General features: G+C 37.7%; 1 protein-coding gene across 3 annotated transcripts in view; it reads right to left on the reverse strand.

Annotated features, from left to right (window-relative positions):
- The window catches only part of SLC35D2 (solute carrier family 35 member D2), a 48,609-nt gene that overhangs the window by 20,496 nt on the left and 7,750 nt on the right, over positions 1 to 20,363 (reverse strand). For all 3 annotated transcript variants that reach the window (XM_082697277.1, XM_082697276.1, XM_082697278.1), the window contains exons 2-6: positions 19,350 to 19,383; positions 16,794 to 16,880; positions 12,596 to 12,663; positions 4,129 to 4,200; positions 3,172 to 3,240 (exon numbers count right to left, since the gene is read on the reverse strand). In XM_082697277.1, coding sequence (XP_082553403.1) covers positions 3,172 to 3,240; positions 4,129 to 4,200; positions 12,596 to 12,663; positions 16,794 to 16,880; positions 19,350 to 19,383 — 330 coding nt within the window. The remainder of the gene's footprint in view (positions 1 to 3,171; positions 3,241 to 4,128; positions 4,201 to 12,595; positions 12,664 to 16,793; positions 16,881 to 19,349; positions 19,384 to 20,363) is intronic.

Genomic DNA, 20,363 nt, shown 5'->3' on the forward strand with positions numbered 1-20,363 from the left:
AACTGGCCCATCTGACTGAATCAGCTCTACAGTAAGTTGCATTTGGATAAGAAGATCTTAATGAGAGGAGAGAAGGGTGGGGTGATGTCCAGCCTTCAACGAAGGGTGCTTGTCACCCACCCAGAGAGTATCCATTATCTGGGTGTGAAAGAAGGGAAACGTCGAGAAGTGCTGCTCCAAGCTAGCTCTTGGGGGGAAATGCAATGCTCTGAAAACACTATTTACCTTTGCAGCTCATTAGAATATCATATGTGGTAACTATGAGCTGAATTTCCACTCACTGGGGCTGGAAATATGCCTCCAGAGACAGCATCTAAAGTGCCATTTCTCACCAAAGCCTTCCGGACATTTCTGTAAACGATTCTTTTAGAAAAGTGTACAACTGCCTCAAAGTCAGTAGTTTCCAAATTGAGTTCAAAGGAACTTAATTAAAGAGAGGCTGTCCAGGGGACACCCCAAAGCACTGTGGGAGGAGGGCGCTTTCAACAGAGCACCTCCCTCTTTTAGCTCCTTTGCTCCTAGGACTTTCTTGGAACAAAACTTCAAGACTACAATAGGCTCTCAGTGCTGCCATTTCCTGTCCATGCTGGCTCCAACTAGAGGCCGGAAATAGTGCTCAAATCAGGGGCCAGCTCACAGGAGGGCTCAACTCAACCACCGCCAGGACCGAGAAGGAGGACGTTACCAACAAAACAATAAATAACAAACTGTGGTCTAGGCAAGAAATTAACACATGTAAAAATTTTTTTTAAAAATACATCGTCATTATCTGTCACCATCTGGCATGCCCTGTTTTCTAATCTGTTTCTTTTGCTTACTGTCTGTCCCCACCAACTAGAAAGGAAGATCCTCGAAAGCAAGGATTCCTGTCGTTTTGTTAACTGCTGGATTCCCCCTGTCACACCTAAGCCGACACCTGACAGTAAACACTCAACATGGTTTTGGCCACGTACTAGTATATAAACCCCACTTTATTGTTATGCCATTCGATTCACACAAAGATCCTATTAAGTGGGTCTATTTTTTTTTAATTAACATCTAATGTATCATTTGTTTCAGGGGTACAGGTCTTTGATTCATCAGTCTTATACAATTCACAGCACTCACCACAGCACATACTTGCCCCAATGCCCATCCCCCAGCTGCCCCACCCCACCCCCTCCACCCCCCAGTAACCTTCAGTTTGTTTCCTGAGATTAAGAGTCTCTCATGGTTTGTCTCCCTCCCTGGTTTCTCATCTTATTTCATTTTTCCCTCCCTTCCCCTATGATCCTCTGTCTTGTTTCTCAAATTCCTCATCAGTGATATCATATCATAATTGTCTTTCTCTGACTGACTTATTTTGCTTAGCCTAACACCCTCTAGTTCCATCTACATCATTGCAAATGTCAAGATTTCATTTCTCTTGATGGCTGCATAGTATTCCATTGTGTATATGAACCACATCTTCTTTAGCCATTCATCTGTTGATGGACATCTGGGCTCTTTCCACAGTTTGTCTATTATGGACATTGCTGCTATAAGCAGTGGGGTGCAGGTGCCCCTTCAGATCACTACATTTGTATCTTAAGGGTAAATACCCCATAGTGCAATTGCTGGGTCGTACAGTAGCTCTACTTTCAGCTTTTTGAGGAACCTCCATACTGTTCTCCAGAGTGGCCACACCAGCTTGCATTCAGGTAGGTCCATGCTAATCTCTATTTTATAGTTGAAATAACTGGAGTGCAGGGAGGTTAAATAGCTCGGCCTGCTTATACACCTAGTAAGTGAAGAGACTAGAAAAGAATATCCACACCCTTATTTATTTTGCAATTAGTGATCCAGAACTTTTATTATCTTTTCAAGATTTTATTTATTTATTTATTTATTTGAGAGAGAGAAAGAGAGAGAGCAGCAGTAGGGAGAGGGACAAGCAGACTCCGTGCTGAGCATGGAGTCAGATGCAGGTCTCAATCTAAGGACCCTGAGATCATGACCTAAGCCAAAATCGAGAGTTGGATGCTTAACCAACTGAGCTGCCCAGGTGCCCAGGTGCCCCCAGAGAGTAAGTATCATCCAAATAAATAAGTTAAGGAAACTAGTTTAACTGAAATTCATCCAATCTTTGCATTCTTCCCTTCATTCGGGCAGGTTTTTCTTTTCTATTACATTCTTTATCTTAAAGATGAGTAAAAATGAGGCAGAGAGGGGCTGAGAAACAGGTGACAAGAGCCAGGCTAAGTTCTGGACCCACAGAATATAACTGCATACAGGCTTTAACCACTAGGCTGTAAAAGCCAGGAGTCTGAGTGTCTGGCTTGTAACTGCAAACCTGGAAGTCCACATTCCTCCTCTTGCATATTAATATATAAGACACTCTAGCTGACCCTGAACAACACAGGTTTGAACTGTGCTGGTCCATTTATCTGTGGATTTCTTTCACTAAATATAGTACAGTAGAGTAAATGTATTTTATCTTCCATATGATTTTCTTAACACTTTTCCCCAGCTTCCTTTATTTTAGGAATACAGTATATAATACATAGAACATACAAAATATGTGCTAATCAACTATTTATGTTATCAGTAAGCCCTCCAGTCAACAATAGGCTATCAGTACTGAAGTTTTTAGGGAGTGAAAAATTAAACTCGGATTTTCCACTGTGTAGGGGGGAGAGGGTGTTGGTGCCCTTGATCCCCATGTTGTTCAAGGATCCACTTAGTCATACACTGGTATTGGCTCATGTCCCAAATATACAAATACATTTAATGAGAGCATGCCACCCTTGGAAACAGACTGCTAAGGCATCACAGGTGACAAAACAAATCAGCCTGCAAGGGCTTTATAAAGCTGTTATTCTTGACCAGATGCCGAAGAACTCTTCAAGTGAATTTCTGTATTAAAGACAAACATTCAGTAATAATAGCAAATAGTTTACTCCTTTTTAGGGAGAAAAGCTGTATTCATATCTTCTAATGTTCCCTTTACATGTTCTCAGAAATGTTCTGGCCAAGTTGGAACCCAGTCTGACTTTCACAGGAACACACGGGGAACCCACTGACATCAACAGACTTGTCTCTTGGCTGCTCAATTCAACTGCAGCCAGATGGAGAATGGAAAATGAGGGTGGGGCCGGGCCTATTGTCAAAGGCACAAAGAAGTTATTGAACAGAAACAGTCCAAAGTCTTACCCAGCTGCTATGAAAGCACCAAGCACAATGGTAAAAACACTGACAATGATGCTCAAGGAATACTGTTTCCTAGATGGATAGAGAAGGGAAGGAGTAAGACAGGAAAAAACATTGATTATGACTCTTAAACTGAAAACAGACATTGTTCACAGTCTTATGGCTAAAATCTAAAGGACATCACTTTACCTAGAGAAAGCACTGTAAGCACCTGTAAGTGGATTAATAAATTAGATCAAATGTATTTCTTAAGCAGCTGTCTAATCTAATTATAAGTGTATTTCTCTGTTCTCATTGGAAAGATGCTGTGACAAAATGCAGAAGAGTCCCTGCTGGTAGCTCTAGTTGGTCTTCTATCAAGCATCCAAAGATTAGGATAAAATTCAACAGTAGGACTGAGAACACTGGGTCATCATCCAAATTTCATTGCTAAATAATCTTCCCAGCAAAACTAAGATTCACCTTTTTAGATACCAGCCTGAGTGTCTTTATGAGAGATTTTTAAACCAACATTATAAAAATTAATTTATTCCTATGTTATATTACAATCACTATATCAGAATGGATTTCTGGGATTTCCTGCATTTCTATCCTATACACATATACATGGACAATTTTTCCTCTGTATTCCAAAATCAGTGTACATTCCAACTGATTCAGGAAACATATTTACATCTGTTTTGAGGTTCTTGCATTTTTAAAATAATTTTCTATCATAAACACATATTACTAATCTAATATAAAATTACGATGTAAAAAAAATCACACATTATGTTCTTAAGTTATCATGGAAACAGGAGATACTTTTAAGTGAATAAACCATGGGGGCCTAAGTTATTGCTACCAGCAATTCAAAACAACTATTTGGAAAAATAACTAGATGTTGAGAATTTGCTACATAAAAATAATGTGGGATGAGGGGAAAGGACACAAGAGGAATAGAGGAAAAACAAGAATCACCCAAGTATGATGGTTTCCAGGAGTAAAGTGAGTGGAATGGTAAATTTCCTGAGCACGGTGAACATCGGCAAGCTGTGGGGAAAGGATTCAAATATAATAACATCAGATGCCAAGTATTTTTTAACATGTTTTACATTTTTAATTAAGCTCATTAACTTTCCAAATTAAACATAGAAATTAACCTCAATTCTCATCTATACCATTAACAAATCACATTAAATAATAAAAAGAAACGGAGATTTAATAGTTTCATGCCACTTTCACTTATTAGCAATTATTTTCACTTATTAACAATTTTTAAAAATCATGCAAGCAGGGAGAGTCAATTATCATACGGTTTCACTTATTTGTGGAGCATAACAAATAGCATGGAGGACAAGGGGAGGTGGAGAGGAGAAGGGAGTTGAGGGAAATTGGAAGGGGAAGTGAACCATGAGAGACTATGGACTCTGAAAAACAATCTGAGGGTTTTGAAGGGGCGGGGGGTGGGAGGTTGGGGGAACCAGGTGGTGGCTATTGGAGAGGGCACGGATTGCATGGAGCACTGGGTGTGGTGCAAAAATAATGAATACTGTTACGCTGAAAAAATAAAAAAAATTTTAAAAACTCATTTAAAAAAATCATGCAACGCAACTACTGAAAAGATTGTGCTAAAACTACAAAGACCATGCTAAAAGATTGTATGCAATGTAAACCAACACACCCTTCAGCAAATCGAGTTGGAACAATGTATCAATAGTCATTAAGTTCTGCTAACCTTGGACCTAATTATTTCTTGTTGGGACACTTACCCTGAAGTAATAATACAAAAGAAAGGAAAAAACCACGTGCACAAATGTGTGCACTGCAATAATGTCTTTGGGGAAAACATCAGAAACAACTTAAAAGTCACACAAGACAATGATAAAAAAATATACATATATGATAAATTTACCTGAGGGAACATTATGTGTTAACTCTATAATGTAAAACTTTATGTTACTATTAGAAAATTAATATTAAATAAAGAGGGCACAAAACTACATAGAGTCTACTACTAAAACAAGATGCAGTCCACCATATGGGAAAAGACTGAAATCGATGTTTAAAATAGTAAACATACTATTTTAATAAATGTTACATAATAAATATTTTAATAAATGTTTTATTTATTTTTATAACATTATTATACCATAATAATATAACATTATTATAACATTATTTTAATAAATGTTACATAATAAATATTATGTTTATGTTAACATAAACATAATATTAATTATGTAACATTTATTATGTTAACCCCCAGGGTGCCTGGGTGCTCAGTGGGTTGAGCCTCTGCCTTCTACTCAGGTCGTGGTCTCAGAGTCCTGGGATCCAGGCCTGCATCGGGCTCTCTGCTCAGCAGGGAGCCTGCTTCCCTCTCTTTCTCTGCCTGCCTCTCTGCCTACTTGTGATCTCTCTCTCTCTGTCAAATAAATAAATAAAATCTTAAAAAAAATAAAATAAAATAGTATGCTAACGGTGCCTGGGTGGCTTAGTCAATTAAGCATCTGCCTTCCACTCAGGTCGTGATCCTGGGGTCCTGGGGTCAAGCCCCACATCAGGCTCTTCACTCAGCAGGAGTCTGCTTCTCCCTCTCACTTTCCCTCTGTGCCTTTCCCCTTCCTCTTTTTAAAAAATAAACTAAATAGTATGTTAGAGAATAAAATTATGGGTTATTTTTCCCAAAAAACTTTAGGTAATGAAGATCTATTCACTGTCTTTTAAAATATTTAAGAACATTGCACTGGCTGTCAAAACCCAGAGATTGTAAGACACAGCTCAGTGCACAGCCAACAAACTGCCTGGGCTGAAACAGCCCACTTTCATCTGCTTCCAGATGTGACTCTGAGAAGATGGAGACCTAGAGAAGGAAAGTCAAAACCAGAGCCCCAGGACAGTGGCCAGCTCCTCCTGACCAGACCTGAGGAGGGGTTGCATGTGATCAGTGATCCCACAAAAAGAGAGCAGGTACAGAAAGAATTTTCAGGAACTTTGTAACTTATGAGACTGGGTAGAACTGCCTTTTTCAAAGTAAGCCAAAAGTCAATTAATTCCTAAAAGTATTTTTACATGATGTCTTTTAAAAGCAAGTAAGGTATATTTAATGATGAAAAACTGAATGTTTCCCCCCCTAAGATCATTAATAAGACCATAATGCTTGCTCTCAGCACAACATCAATTCAACAAGTACTTGAGATTCTAAATGGGGCAACTCCACTGGAGGGGAAAAAAAGGCATACTGTTTGGAAAGGAAGAAATGAAGTTATCTCTATTTGCTGATGACATATATAGAAAACCCTGAGTAATCCACTAAAGAGTTATCTGGGCTAATAGTTAAGCAAGAGTGCAGGGGAAAAAATTGAATATATAAACATCAGTTATACTTTTTTTAAAAAGATTTTCTTTATTTATTTGACACAGAGAGAGAGAGAGAGAGAGAGAGAATGCAAGCAGGCAGAGCGGCAGGCAGAGGGAGAGAGAGAAGCAGGCTCCCTGCTGAGCAAGGAGCCCAATGCAGGACTCTATACACTAGCAATGAGCAATCCAAAAAGGAAATTAAAACAATTCTATTAATGATAACATGAAAAAGAACACAATTCTTAGGAATAAATTTAAGAAAAGAAGTATAAGACTTGTATACTAAAAAACTACAAAATATTGTTAGAATATTAAAGAAGCATGAATGGAAAGATACTTCATGTTTCTGGATCAATAGGCTTAACATTATTAAAATGGAAATACTCCCCGAAATGGATCTATAGAGCCAACAGAATCCTTGTCAAAATGTCAGTTGGCTTTCCCCCTGATTCTAAAATTAATATGGTAATACAAGGAAACCAGAAAGCCAAAACAATCTTGAAAAAGAAGAACAAAGTTTGTGGACCCAATTTCAAAACTTACTACAAAGCTACCATAATCAGTATAGAAATATAATCAAATGAATAGGATTAAGAATCAAGAAATTTTTTAAATAATCAAGAAATAAATCCATACAATTATGGTCAATTCATTTTCAAGAAGGGTGCCAAGACAATACAATGGAGAAAGAAATATCTTTTCAAAAAAATGGTACTGGAACAACTGACTATCCACCCACATGCAAATGAAGGAATATGGACCCCTTCCTCAAACCACATACAGAAACTGATCTCAAAATGTATCAAAGACCTAAAGTCTTTGTAGGAGACTTCCAATAGGAACTAAAATTATTAAAATCTTAGAAGAAAACATAGGGGTAAATCTTCATGACCTTGGATTAGGCAAGGTCTTCTAAGATACAATACCAAAAGCACAAGCAGCAAAAGAAAAAATTGTTAAATTAGCTCCATCAAAATTTTCAATTTATAAACGGATAATCAAAGGTGATACATACAAACAGTAGAATATTATTTACTTAAACAAACAACAAACAAAAAACAAACAAACAAACCAAAAAGGAACAGAGGTGCCTGGCTGGCTCAGTCAGTAGAGCACTCTTGATCTGGGGTTGTGAGTTTGAGTCCAACACTGGACTTAGAGCATACTTTAAAAAAAAAAAAAAAGGAATAAAATTCTGATACATGTTATGACATGGATAAACCTTGATAACATTATGCCCATTGAAAAAAATTCATAATTTAAGAGGACAAAGATTGTATGATTTCACTTGTATGAAATATCTGAAGTAGGCAAACTCATAGAGAAAGAATGTAAAATAGAGGTTACCAGTGGCTGGGAGCCTGGGAAAATGGGGGAGTTACTATTTAATGGGTACAGAGCTTCAGTTTAAGATGATGCAAAAGTTCTAGAAATAGTGGAGATGGTTGCCCATCACTGTAATATACTGAATGCCAATGAAATGTACACATAAAAATGGTTAAAACAGGGGCGGCTCTGTGGCTCAGTGGGTTAAGGCTCTGCCTTCAACTCAGGTCATGATCTCAGGGTCCTGAGATTGAGCCCCACATCAGGTCCTCTGCTCGGCGGGGAGCCTGCTGCTCCCTCTCTCTCTGCCTACTTGGGACCCCTCTCTCTCTCTGTCAAATAAATAAATAAAATCTTTTTTAAAAATTGGTGAAAGTGATAAATTATACATTATGTATATTTTACTTTGTTAAATTTTTAAAAACTTAAAAATTTTGCTTCAAAGTATACCATTTAGAGAGCAAAAGCCTGCAAAATAAAACTTTGCAATCATACATATAATAAGGCACCTATGTATATAAAATATAAAGAAGACAATACTTAAAAAGATGAATAACCCTATTAAAATAGGCAGAAGATTTGAATAGATATATATAGATATATAGATACAGATACATATCTATATGTATAGATCTCCAATAAGCACATGAAAAGATGCTTCACATCATTAGCCATCAGAGAAATGTAATCAAAACCACAACAAGATACTACTTTACAAATATTAAAAGAACCATAACCCAAAAGATAGACAATAACAAATTTGGCAAGAATGTAGAGAAGCTGTAGCCTTCTTACACTGCTGGTGGGACTGTAAGTTGGTGTAGCCACCTTGGGAAACAGTTTGACAATTTCTGAAAATATTTAAACAGAGAACTGCCTAATGACCAGAAATCCTCCTAGGCATAGATCCAATCAATGGTAATCCCATTCTTCCAAAAACCATGAAGTCATCTTTGTCGCACATTACACATATTAATCATCAGGAAACTGTGTTGGCTGATCCTTCACAATATATACAGCACCCAGACTGTGGCCTCAACATAACCTTTAACATTAAATTAACCAGGGGATCCTTGGAGAAATGGCAGGAAAACTCCAAGGTAAGCCTGGGACATCATGTGCTAAACAGCAAGGAAGTAATCAGATTACTGGGGGCCTAGAACATAAAAGCCTACTCAAAGGGGCTCCCATTGGCCTGAGATGGTATAATGTGGATATCAAAAGAATTATTTATAAAATGACTTGAAATATCAAGTAATGAAATAGATGAAGTGAACAGACTAGAGAGCCCAGAAATAAGCCTACACAAATATAATCAACTCATCTTTGACAAAGGAGCAAACATAATTCAATGGAGAAAGGAAGATCTTTTCAACAAATGATGCTCAAACAACTGGACACTTATATGTGAAAAAACAGAATCCAGATGGACCCTATACCTTTCACAAATAATATCAAAACAGGCCATACATTTAAATGTAAAATGCAAACTATTAAGTTCCTGGAAGATAGCATAGCATAGGAGAAAATCTAGGTGATGTTGGTTTCAGCAATGAGTTTTTATTTTTATTTTTTTGTAAGATTTTTTTAAGTAATCTCTATACCCAATATGGAGCTCAAATTACAACCCTAAGTTCAAGAGTCTCAAGCTTTACTGACTGAGCCAATGAGGCACCCCTTGACAATGAACTTTCATATATACATATATATATGTGTGTGTATATATATGTATATATGGCTTTTTCTTTTAACAGAGGGAAGTGGGGAGAGGCAGAGGAAGAAAGAGAATCCCAAACAGACACCCCTTTGAGCATGGAGCCTGACATAAGGGCTCAATCTCAAAACCCTGAGATCATGACCTAAGCCGAAATCAAGAGTCAGACACTTAACTGAGTGAGCCATCCAGGCGCCGCTTGGCAATTAAGCACAGTGAATCCAGGTGGCTCAGTTGTTTAGGCCTCTGCCTTCGGCTCTGGTCATGATCCCAGGGTCCTGTGATCATGTCTCACATCAGGCTCCCTGCTCAGCAGGGAATCTGCATCTCCTTCTGCTCGCCACTCCACCTGCTTGTGCGCGCTCTCTCTCTCTCTGTTGAATAAATAAATAAAATCTTAAAGGAAACAAACAAAAACAATACCAAAAGCATGATCCATGAGAGAAAAAACTGATATGGAACTTTATTAAAATTTAAAACTTCTGCTCTGAAAGACAGCATTAAGAGAATGAAAAGACCAACTACTGACTGAGAGAAAATATTTGCAAAACACATATCTGACAAAAAAGTTCTATCAAATAAATGAAAATTCATGAGTTTATAATGATAGCAAAAAACCAAAGATAAACAAAAACTCACTGGTCACCACTGAAGGTGACAGGACACCAATTTATTATTCTGAACATGTATAAATAAAGCTTAATCTTGCCTTTCTTGTGTGCCATGGTGAATGTTTGTATTTATTAAAGTTTAGACAACACATGCAGATGGGGTGATATAGTTAGAAAATCACCATATTGCAACTTGTAATGAAATAATGGATCGAGGAAATTATCATCAATGAATGTTAAAACCATTAGGTAACAGATGGATGGGGCACTTTCTAAGGAAGGGACCAGACTGATCCCTTAAAATTATTAAAAGGGGAGGGGTGCCTGGGTGGCTCAGTGGGTTAAGCCTCTGCTTTCGGTTCAGGTCATGATCTCAGGGTCCTGGGATCGAGCCCCTCATCGGGCTCTCTGTTCAGTGGGGAGCCTGCTTCCTCCTCTCTCTCTGCCTGCTTCTCTGACTACTTGTGATCTCTCCCTCTGTTAAATAAATAAAATCTTTAGAAAAAAAAATTATTAAAAGGGGAATTGATCAATTTAATATCATTATAAGTAGGACACCTGAGGAAATGTTTGTGGGTGTTGGATATTGTGGTAATGGATTTCACAGATGTAGACACATAGGTCAAAATTTATCATAATGTGCATTTTAATTATATGTACTTTATGCCAATCACACCTCAAAAAGCTATTTTTTAAAAAGTGGGGTGTGTCGCCTGGGTGGCTTAGTTGTTAATCATCTGCCTTTGGCTCAGGCCACAATCCCAAGGTTCTGGGATTGAGTCCCATGTTGGGTTCCCTGCTCAGCGGAAAGCCTGCTTCTCCCTCTCCCACTCCCTCTGCTTGTGTTCCCTCTCGCTGTGTGTGTGTGTGTGTGTGTGTGTGTGTGTGTCTCTCTGTCAAATAAATAAATAAATAAATAAAATTTTTTTAAAGTGGGATAAAATATTTTATGGTCCCGTGATACAATAGGAAGCACCCAACATACCAATAGACTGATCTTGCCTGAAAAACTGAACCTGAAGATGATCAAACCAGTAGAACCAACCACCCATTTACAGAAAACATGAGGCACAGAGAAACGCATTACATGATACCCTGCATAAACAATCTTTCTTCCTACTCAGTCTCATTTTCTGGTTCCTTCTCTTTTCCAGAAAGCCCCCTGGCACCCAAGCCATGCCCCCTCTACTCTCTTTCAGATGCACATAAAGAGTTTAAGAACACGTGTGGTAAAGATATTTCTAACACTGCTACTTGCTTGCTACTGGAGAAGAGTGCCGTATCGGTGAAGAGAAGTTATACCCATTCTGCAATGCATGTAGAGCATTTTAGAACACTTGTAATAGGGTGTTTCTAAAATCACTTTTTAAAAAAGAAGAAGCAGCTCTCTCTCATCTAGGAAGCAGAGACCCCCAAAGCCCTTCAGCGTGAGGGGCAGCGGCAGGTGCACTCACTCAGAGACAGGCCAACAGGATACATGGTAACATAAGGATAGCACCTACCACAAGACACTTTAACACAAATTTGAGACAAATAGGGAAAACTGATTGTCCTGAGTGAAAGAAAGAAAGAAACAAACAAACAAGGAAAAAAAAAACAACTAAAATGTATAACTACAACCAACATTTCACATTTTGTTTTCCATAATCACAACCTGTCCTTTCCAAACAAGAGGAAAGATGACAGGTCTGATTTCAGTTGTCTGTTTTATCTGACCTTCTCCTTCTGGTCTACTTTCTACTTGCCCCCTGTTGCTCTCACCAAACTAACAAGGTTTTCCTCAATCTCTGTCATCCTTTGCACAAACTTCATTTTCTCGTTATTTACACCTGCATTCATATGTGTTAGTTAGGCTACACAGCTCGCATCCAAGTTTTCCAGTGTAGAGAGTGGCTTGGTCTTTCTATACTTCCATTTCCATTTTTATAGTGACCTTTAACAAAAGTAGTTTAATCAAAGGACCCTAAAACACATGGAAATGCAAATTTCAGAAGTATTTAACACACTTAAAAATAACATCTGTCCCTTATTTTTCTCTGGACTAAACCTGACCTACTAAATCTGACAGGATGTTCCTGATTTTACAAAACCATGATAAAACCAGTTACTCAGACCCATTCATATAAATGTATTGAATATTGGTTATACAATATAAATAAATCCACCTGGATAAGTCAGACATTCTCTGTCTTGATGCCCACAGATCTCACATTCTATGTTCAGACTTGAATAAAAAGGAAAAACATCAGCTTTTTAAGTTTTCTAAAAATATAAGCAAATTAAACTCAAAACTCCACTTAGTTCTCTTAAACTGGTAAATAGGATTGTCTTCTGTATGTAGCCCAGGCAGTATATTCAAAATCAAACTTGGTCTTTGTACCACTGGAAATAAATGAGTCAAAAACCTCCCATCAACCATTCTCCTGCACTCTACCTTAATTTACTTGTGCTTGATAATCCACTTATGTGGTTTCCAACGTAGAGGAGAGGCAGAGGAAACAGCTTCCATGAAAAAAAAAAGGAAGAATATTTGATTAGAACTCCAATAACGATTTTCTTTCACATAATGGTGACACTTCCTGTCAGTAAGCAAATCATTTGAGTCTATTTCCCTGTAACAACTGTGAATTTCCCACAATCTAAAACACATCATGAGTTTCTCCATGTGACCAAAATAGTTAGGTGGGCAATGATATCTATAATCATGGTGCGGTGGAGTGGATCTGCGCTGAAATGGAAATGTTGACCTTATCAACACTGGCAGACTATCTCCCTAAAGGGAGGCTCTGAACAAGCACCTCTCTTTTTTTTTTTCTTTTTTTAAATTTTTTATTTCTTTTCAGCATAACAGTATTCATTGTTTTTGCACCACACCCAGTGTTCCATGCAATCCGTGCCCTCTCTAATACCCACCACCTGGTACCCCGACCTCCCACCTCTCCACCTCTTCAAAACCCTCAGGTTGTTTTTCAGAGTTCATAGTCTCTCATGGTTCACCTCCCCTTCCGATTTCCCTCAGTTCCCTTCTCCTCTCCATCTCCCTATGTCCTCCATGTTATTTGTTATGCTCCACAAATAAGTGAAACCATATGATAATTGACTCTCTCTGCTTGACTTATTTCACTCAGCTTAATCTCTTCCAGTCCCGTCCATGTTGCTGCAAAAGTTGGGTATTCATTCATCCTTTCCAATGGAGGCATGGAGTATTATGCCTCCATCAGAAAGGATGAATACCCAACAAGCACCTCTCTTAAGTGTAGACCCCTGGCTGCATTGCTGAGTTGAGGAGGGGTATTTGTAGTTCATGCCTCAGGTTCAGATGGCCCCTTGAGAAGGTGTACAAACTTGTTATCTATGCATTACGCACTTTTTTGGATGACAGCAAAGATTCATATCTCACTGGAATGTCACAAGGCTGGTGACCCTTTCAAAAAGTTGTGTCTACCAGCCACATTACTGTGGAGTTTCTTTTTTTTGTTTTCAAGGCCTAGAATGATTACATATCTACCAAGGTTAAACAATGTACAGCAGTACTTGAATTAGGTTTCCTGAGCTCTGAGCTCCTGAACTGTTTTCTGATTGTCAAGAGAAATATTGTTCAAAACATACTGAACAAACACACAAAATGGAAGACCTAGGCTTCCATGAATGAAAAAAATATATATACCCTTTCATAAGGTCACACAATAACTGGGAGAACTTTTTGACTGATATGATAACCCATAGCTATCCTGGTGAGTCCAGCATTTCTTCTTCCACTAAAAAGACATTAAGCAGTAACTCAGATAAGATAGTCTTTGAAGGATTTTGAAATAGTAATTGTCATCTATCCCCCAAAGAATTATAAAATTTTATTATCAGGAGATTTGCTCAAGAAAGAAGACACAAAGAAGAGAGGACCTCAGATCCAGGACCTTCCCCTCTTCATTAATAGCATTCTGGTTGGCAGCCTACCCCGGCTCAACCACAGCACTGCTCAGATATTACAACTTTAGAAGTTCTTAGGCATTGAAAAGAATCAGTTGCACCCCCTTTCCATATATAATTCAAAATAAAAACAATACTGACTTCCAGTTTTTAGAAACAGTGGGCTAGATTGTTTGTGTTAATCTCTCCACTGAAAACAATTAAAAATGCTATGTAAAATAACTTAAAACCTTCATAAAAGTATGTGGGGAGATAGTGAGTCCCCAGGCCAAAACTTAAGTGAGAACAGAAACCCAGAGAAAAACAATGGAAGCCAGAAGACAGCAGAATTGCATGCTCCAAGATCTATTAAGTTAGAAGGCAAGAGTATCTTTCAAAAGCAAAGGAAAACCATCGTCTTTTACAGACAAAACCTAAGGGAATTTAACTGACCATTAGTACATTCTAAAGGAGGTACTTTAATAAGGAGGAAAGTGGAAAATGGGGGATGCAGAAAGGAAAGAATAACATAACATAGTTAAAAAAAAAAAAAAAGAAAGAAAGAAAAATCTCACTGATAACCAAGAAAATGCAAATAAAAGCCAAGTCATTATACACCCACCAGATCAGCACAATTTAAAATGAATGACATATTGACACACAGTAATTAAAATAGCATAAAGTTAAAAAAAAAGTAAAGAAATAAATAAAACAACTGACATATCAAGGATTGGCAAGAATGTGGAGCAACAGGGACTTTCATGCACTTTTATCAGCAGTGTGAACTGGTACAACCACTTTGGAGAACACTTTGACATTAATTACTCAAGTTGCAGATGTGCATAGGATAGGAGTCAACCACTCCACTTCCTGATATACCTCCAAGAGAAATTCATGCCACAAGTATCATTTTAGGCTAAATTGTCTTTAAAAATCATATTTTGAAGCCCTAACCCCATGTGACTATATTTGGAGATAGGGTTTTTAAGGGGTAATTAAGGTTATATCATAAGGATGGGGCCTAATCCAAGGTCCAAGGTCCTTCTAAGAAGAGGATATACCAGGAGTGTGCACATACAAAGTAAAGGCCACATCAGGACACAGAAAGATGGCAGTGGTCTACACACCAAGGAAAGAACTTTCACCAGAAACCAAGTCTGTTGACACCTTGATCTTGGACTTTTTTGCCACCAGAACTGTGAGAAAACTCGTTCCTGTTGTTTAAGCCCCTCAGTGTGGTATTCTGTTATGGGAGTCCTGGCTGACTAATACATGTGCACTGAGATCCAACGCTAAGGATGTTCAGAACAGTATTCTCTTCCCAGAACATTTAATAATCGCAAAACTAACTCAGCAAAACATAATTCAGGAATGCATATTAGAACAATTTCAAAGAAAGCAAGAAAAGTATTACACAGAAGTCAGAATAGTTCATAAGGAAAATTGTGATCCTATCTCTTGACCTAGGTAATGACCACACAGCTTATTATTCATGCAATTACACATTCATGAATGATGCCTTTTTCCCTACATATAGATCATTTTTCACAATTTCAAAATGTTTAAAATTATAGTATATCCTAAACTAAGTATAAGCAAACCCAATGATATTCTGATTTTTCCAGTTATGATTGTGTTTATAGCTTTCGTTACACTTCAATATTTTGTTTTTCTCTTTTTGTGAATGTCCCTGATTATTGATGCTGTACCCATGTGCTTGGTCAGTCTAATGAATAACCTAGTGATAGATGCCAGTGTCTTTCCAGGCCTTAGAGATGTGGTAGTGAAGAAGCCATGTGAGGTCCTCACCCTCAAGGAACTGACAGGCTGATTTAACATCCCTAAATCCAAAAAATGCCATCATAATCCAGTTAATACTACCTATTGTATAGAATTTCTCTAAGAATTAAATGCCTGGCTTAAAACAACTGTTTATTGAGCCAGCAACTGTTCAAGAAAGGTAGTTTTATTCCAAATTCTAGGAAGGAAAGTCAGGTTTTATGCTTTATCAATCCAAGTTAAAAATGAAAACTTAAACCAAGATCAGAAAAGTAGGGCCAAAGAGTCAAATTTGGACCAGCTTTTGTCTATGTAAATGAAGTTTTATTAGCACATAATCACAGCAATTCATTTATATATCATGATACAGTGGCAGAGCTGAATAGTTCCAACAGAGACAGTCTAGCCCACAAAGCCTAAATATCTACTATCTGTTTTTTTTTTTAGCAAAAAACTTACCAATTCCTGGTAGGGCTTTGCCTTTTCAGAAGACATAAGTATTTATTTAATGTCAGTTCTTGAGCATGTACTTCCACTATTATTACATTACGTTAATGAACAACTGAATGAGTAATACAGTATCTCTATTAAGAAGTCTCTACCCAGGGACGTCTGGCTGGCTTGGTCGTTAGGCGGCTGCCTTCAGCTCAGGTCATGATCCCAGGGTCCTGGAATCGAGCCCCATCAGGCTCCTTGCTCAGCAGGAGGCCTCCTTCTCCCTCTCCCCCTCCCCCTGCTTGTGTTCCCTCTCTCGCTATGTATCTCTCTGTCAAATAAATAAAATCTCTGTCAAATAAATAAAATCTTGAAGAAGAAGAAGTCGTCTCTACCCAGTGTAAGCAGGAAGCACACTGCGTGTGGAAATTGACATGTTTTCTTAGATCCATTTAAATTCTATAGCATTTTCACATGTTCCATCAAAGCTCTATGTACTTATCATCACATACCTTCACAGGAATTTTCTTGTCAAAATCAGGGAAATGAATTAGTTTATTTAGTTTGGATACATACAGTATCATTATGGTCACTGCCATCTAAAAAAAAAGAGGGGGAGGGAGAAACTTTAGCAAAATACCTGGAAAGACTGAGGTACAAAGACATCATCAGAAGAAAACACATTCATCAAAAAGAAAATATTATTCAGAAAAATCCATTTTCTAGGTTCTAAATAATAACTATTTCCTAGAGTATTAAAAATTATTTTTTTGTCAATGTATAAATTCCATCAGAACTATAGGCAAAAAGTATAAAATCAAATAGCTCACATGTATACATATTGTCTCAAGGGGCTCAAGGAAGAGTGACAGAGGGGGAAAAAAGAAATGGTGTCCCCACAACTGGCCAGAGTGACTACAGTTAGAGAGGCCACTCCTTGATTCTGGACCATATTTCCTGTGTAGAGCATATGGTCCCCTTTCCACATAGAGACTGGGGCTCCCTTGAGGGGGCAAACTCTACAGATAAACACACTTTCTGTGATGTCCAGTATTCCTGTAACACAGAAGACAAATTAAGAGAAAAACAGTTTTTTTTTTTAAAGATTTTATTTATTTATTTGACAGAGAGAGATCACAAGTAGGCAGAGACGCAGGCAGAGAGAGAGAGGAGGAAGCAGGCTCCCTGCTGAGCAGAGAGCCAGATGTGGGACTCGATCCCAGGACCCTGAGATCATGACCTGAGCCGAAGGCAGCGGCTTAACCCACTGAGCCACCCAGGCGCCCCAGAAAAAAACAGTTTTAAAAGGGATTTATTTTTCTCTTCAATCTAGCCAGTCCTGTAAAAATGTCTCATTCAAACCCTATTAACCTGGAGTATAGCAAGTATATTAGAAATACTCCAGATTATCATTATGAATACAAAATTTTAATTTTTTAGTAAAAAATGTTAATATCATTTTCCTATGCAAATTTTAGAACTTACTTAATTTTCTCTATATTATGATGCAAAAATTTAAGAACTACTTCAACATGATTATCATCCTAATCCTTGAGCTTAATGAGTTTACAAATGTAATACTTATGATAGATTAATATAACATGAGCCCATCTTAAATTATAATTATAGTTTATATTTATAACTTACTTTGTAATTCTTACAGAAATATACTAACCCTTATTTAAAATATTCTGCAACTCAGACTTTTTAAATTGGGTCTGCTGCTCTCTTTCCACACAAATTGCATATCAGAAAGGCTTTACTTGGAGTAAGCCAGTGAATTTATTTGCCTTGGGGATTACTAAGGGCACATTATCACATATTCACTGATCTTTTAAAGTACTTTTTTCTGCCTATTTCACATTGAAACACTAAGACAATCTATTTTTGACCTTAAGGAAAATATTGATTTATTACTACTTTTTCCCTAAAATTATGTTGTAAAGAGTGACTTATCAGCAAAACATTTAACCAGAATAATATTTAATCATATAAATGACATCCTTTTCAAGACTCACAATTAAAAATTTAGTTAACAGATACAATTTTCCTAATTTTACATTTTTTTCCCTGTAAATTAAAGCAGAACCAAACAAACATATCAAAAATGTGCCTTTGGTGCCTGTTTCCACTTGTCTACCAGAAATCACCAGCATATGACCAAGAGAGTAAACAAGCTATGAATTAATATTAATGGGAAATTTCAGAAGGAGCCAAATGAGGTTAGTCTGAAAGCTTATCCAACCTCATCTTTATACTTGAGAACGAAAAAATCACAAACTGCAGGAAGCAAAATACAAGCATGTTTAGTTAGGCCCATAGAGAGTTTTGTAAAAATTGGAACGTGTTGCCAGCATTTACAAATTTGATGTAAACATTCAAAACCCCTGCCTTTTGAAACACCTACAGGGTTTTGATAATAAGGGTGTATAATAACCCAATCTCATCTCCCCAACCCTTTTCCTCTCAGCACAGTGGCTTAAACTGAGTACAAATAGCACACTTCAACTGGAGGAACTGTGCTCCTAGTCCTACCCCAGGCTTCAAACCCATTCGTTGCCCACCAGGCCTTGGAAGCTTTCAGTCTTCTGGCCCCTAGTTTTAGGGTAATTAAATCCAATTAAGGAAGCTGAAACAAGTAGTTGTTTGGATTTGGTTTTTTTTTTTTTTCCTGAAAATACAACATTTCCTAAATTATAGAAAGACATAAGATATGTCAATATTTCATGCTGTTTCAGGGCACCTGGGTGGCTCAGTGGGTTAAAGCCTCTGCCTTCAGCTTGGGTCATGATCTCAGGGTCCTGGGATTAAGCCCCATGGGGCTTTCTGCTCAGCAGGGACCCTGCTTCCCCCTCTCTCTCTCTGCCTGCCTCTCTATTTCTGATCTCTGTCAAATAAATAAATAAAATCTTTAAAAAAAATTAATGCTGTTTCACCAAAAGTACCATGATCCTCTGGCTCTCTGCCAGTTGAATGAATCTGTAAACCATGGTCTTAAACAAAAGCACTAAAATTTCATCATGTATGATGACAACTAATTAAGCAGTTAATTTTTCTTTTTCACTTACCTGCCCAATTCCAAGAAAAATTGGTGATGGGAATCTGTTTAAAAACACAGAATAACAATTTTAACAACTGACAAAAGTTTGCAGACTGTCTATAATACATAATGTCAGGAGTTATTAAAAAGTCTTAGACTGAAAGAAAAAATCTTAGACTGACCATGACCCTGGGATCGTAGGATTGAGCAGGGAGCCTGCTTCTCTCTCTCCCTTTGCTCCTCCCCCCTCACTCATATTCTCTCTCATTCTCAAATAAATAAAATCTTTTAATAATAATAATAATATACCCAGGAACAAATCTAATAAAAGGCTAATTAAAGATTACAATTGATGAGAAGAAAAAACTTGTGATTCTTGCCTGTATGTTCATATATAATCTTTTGAGCTTTTACAAGACATAAAAACAATATATAACCCTGTAAAAACTGTTCATTCTCTGGAGCTCTTTCTTCCTTGTGAAGAGCATGTTTCTCAGGCAGCTATCCTAACTTGGACTCGAATAAAACTCTCTCTCTAACTTTTAGAGATTCTAAAAGGTTCAAGAATAGAGATGAGGACAGATACACACATATGTGACAAAGAAGATAGCGTAGAGCAGTGTGGGAAAGACGGTCTTTCAACAAATGGCACTGGTACTTTAGATACACAATCCTGACCCCTGCTTCACAACATTTTTAACAAGGCAGCACTGCACTGTCTCCCCGCCATTCCTCAGGCTACTACAATAGAGGGAAATACCACCCCCCACACACATACACCCCCCAATCTGTATGTCACCGATTTCAGCCAGGGCAAGAAGACAGTAAAGAATGGACTTAACTTATCAAAGTAAATGGAATGAATGGACAGGACCACCAGGAGAATAAAACTAATTCCAAGGGCTGGATGCCATTTTTGCCATCCAGACTCCCTCTGGACTGAGCATTTATTCCCCTAGTTGCCCAAGAACATCCTCAGCTGAAGAAGGCTATCTTGTCAAATAGTAAACACCCTCCCTGTGAGTCTCCTGCATTCCGATCT

The sequence above is a fragment of the Mustela nivalis genome (genome assembly GCF_964662115.1).
Source record: "Mustela nivalis genome assembly, chromosome: 13".
Taxonomy (NCBI): Eukaryota; Metazoa; Chordata; class Mammalia; order Carnivora; family Mustelidae; genus Mustela; species Mustela nivalis.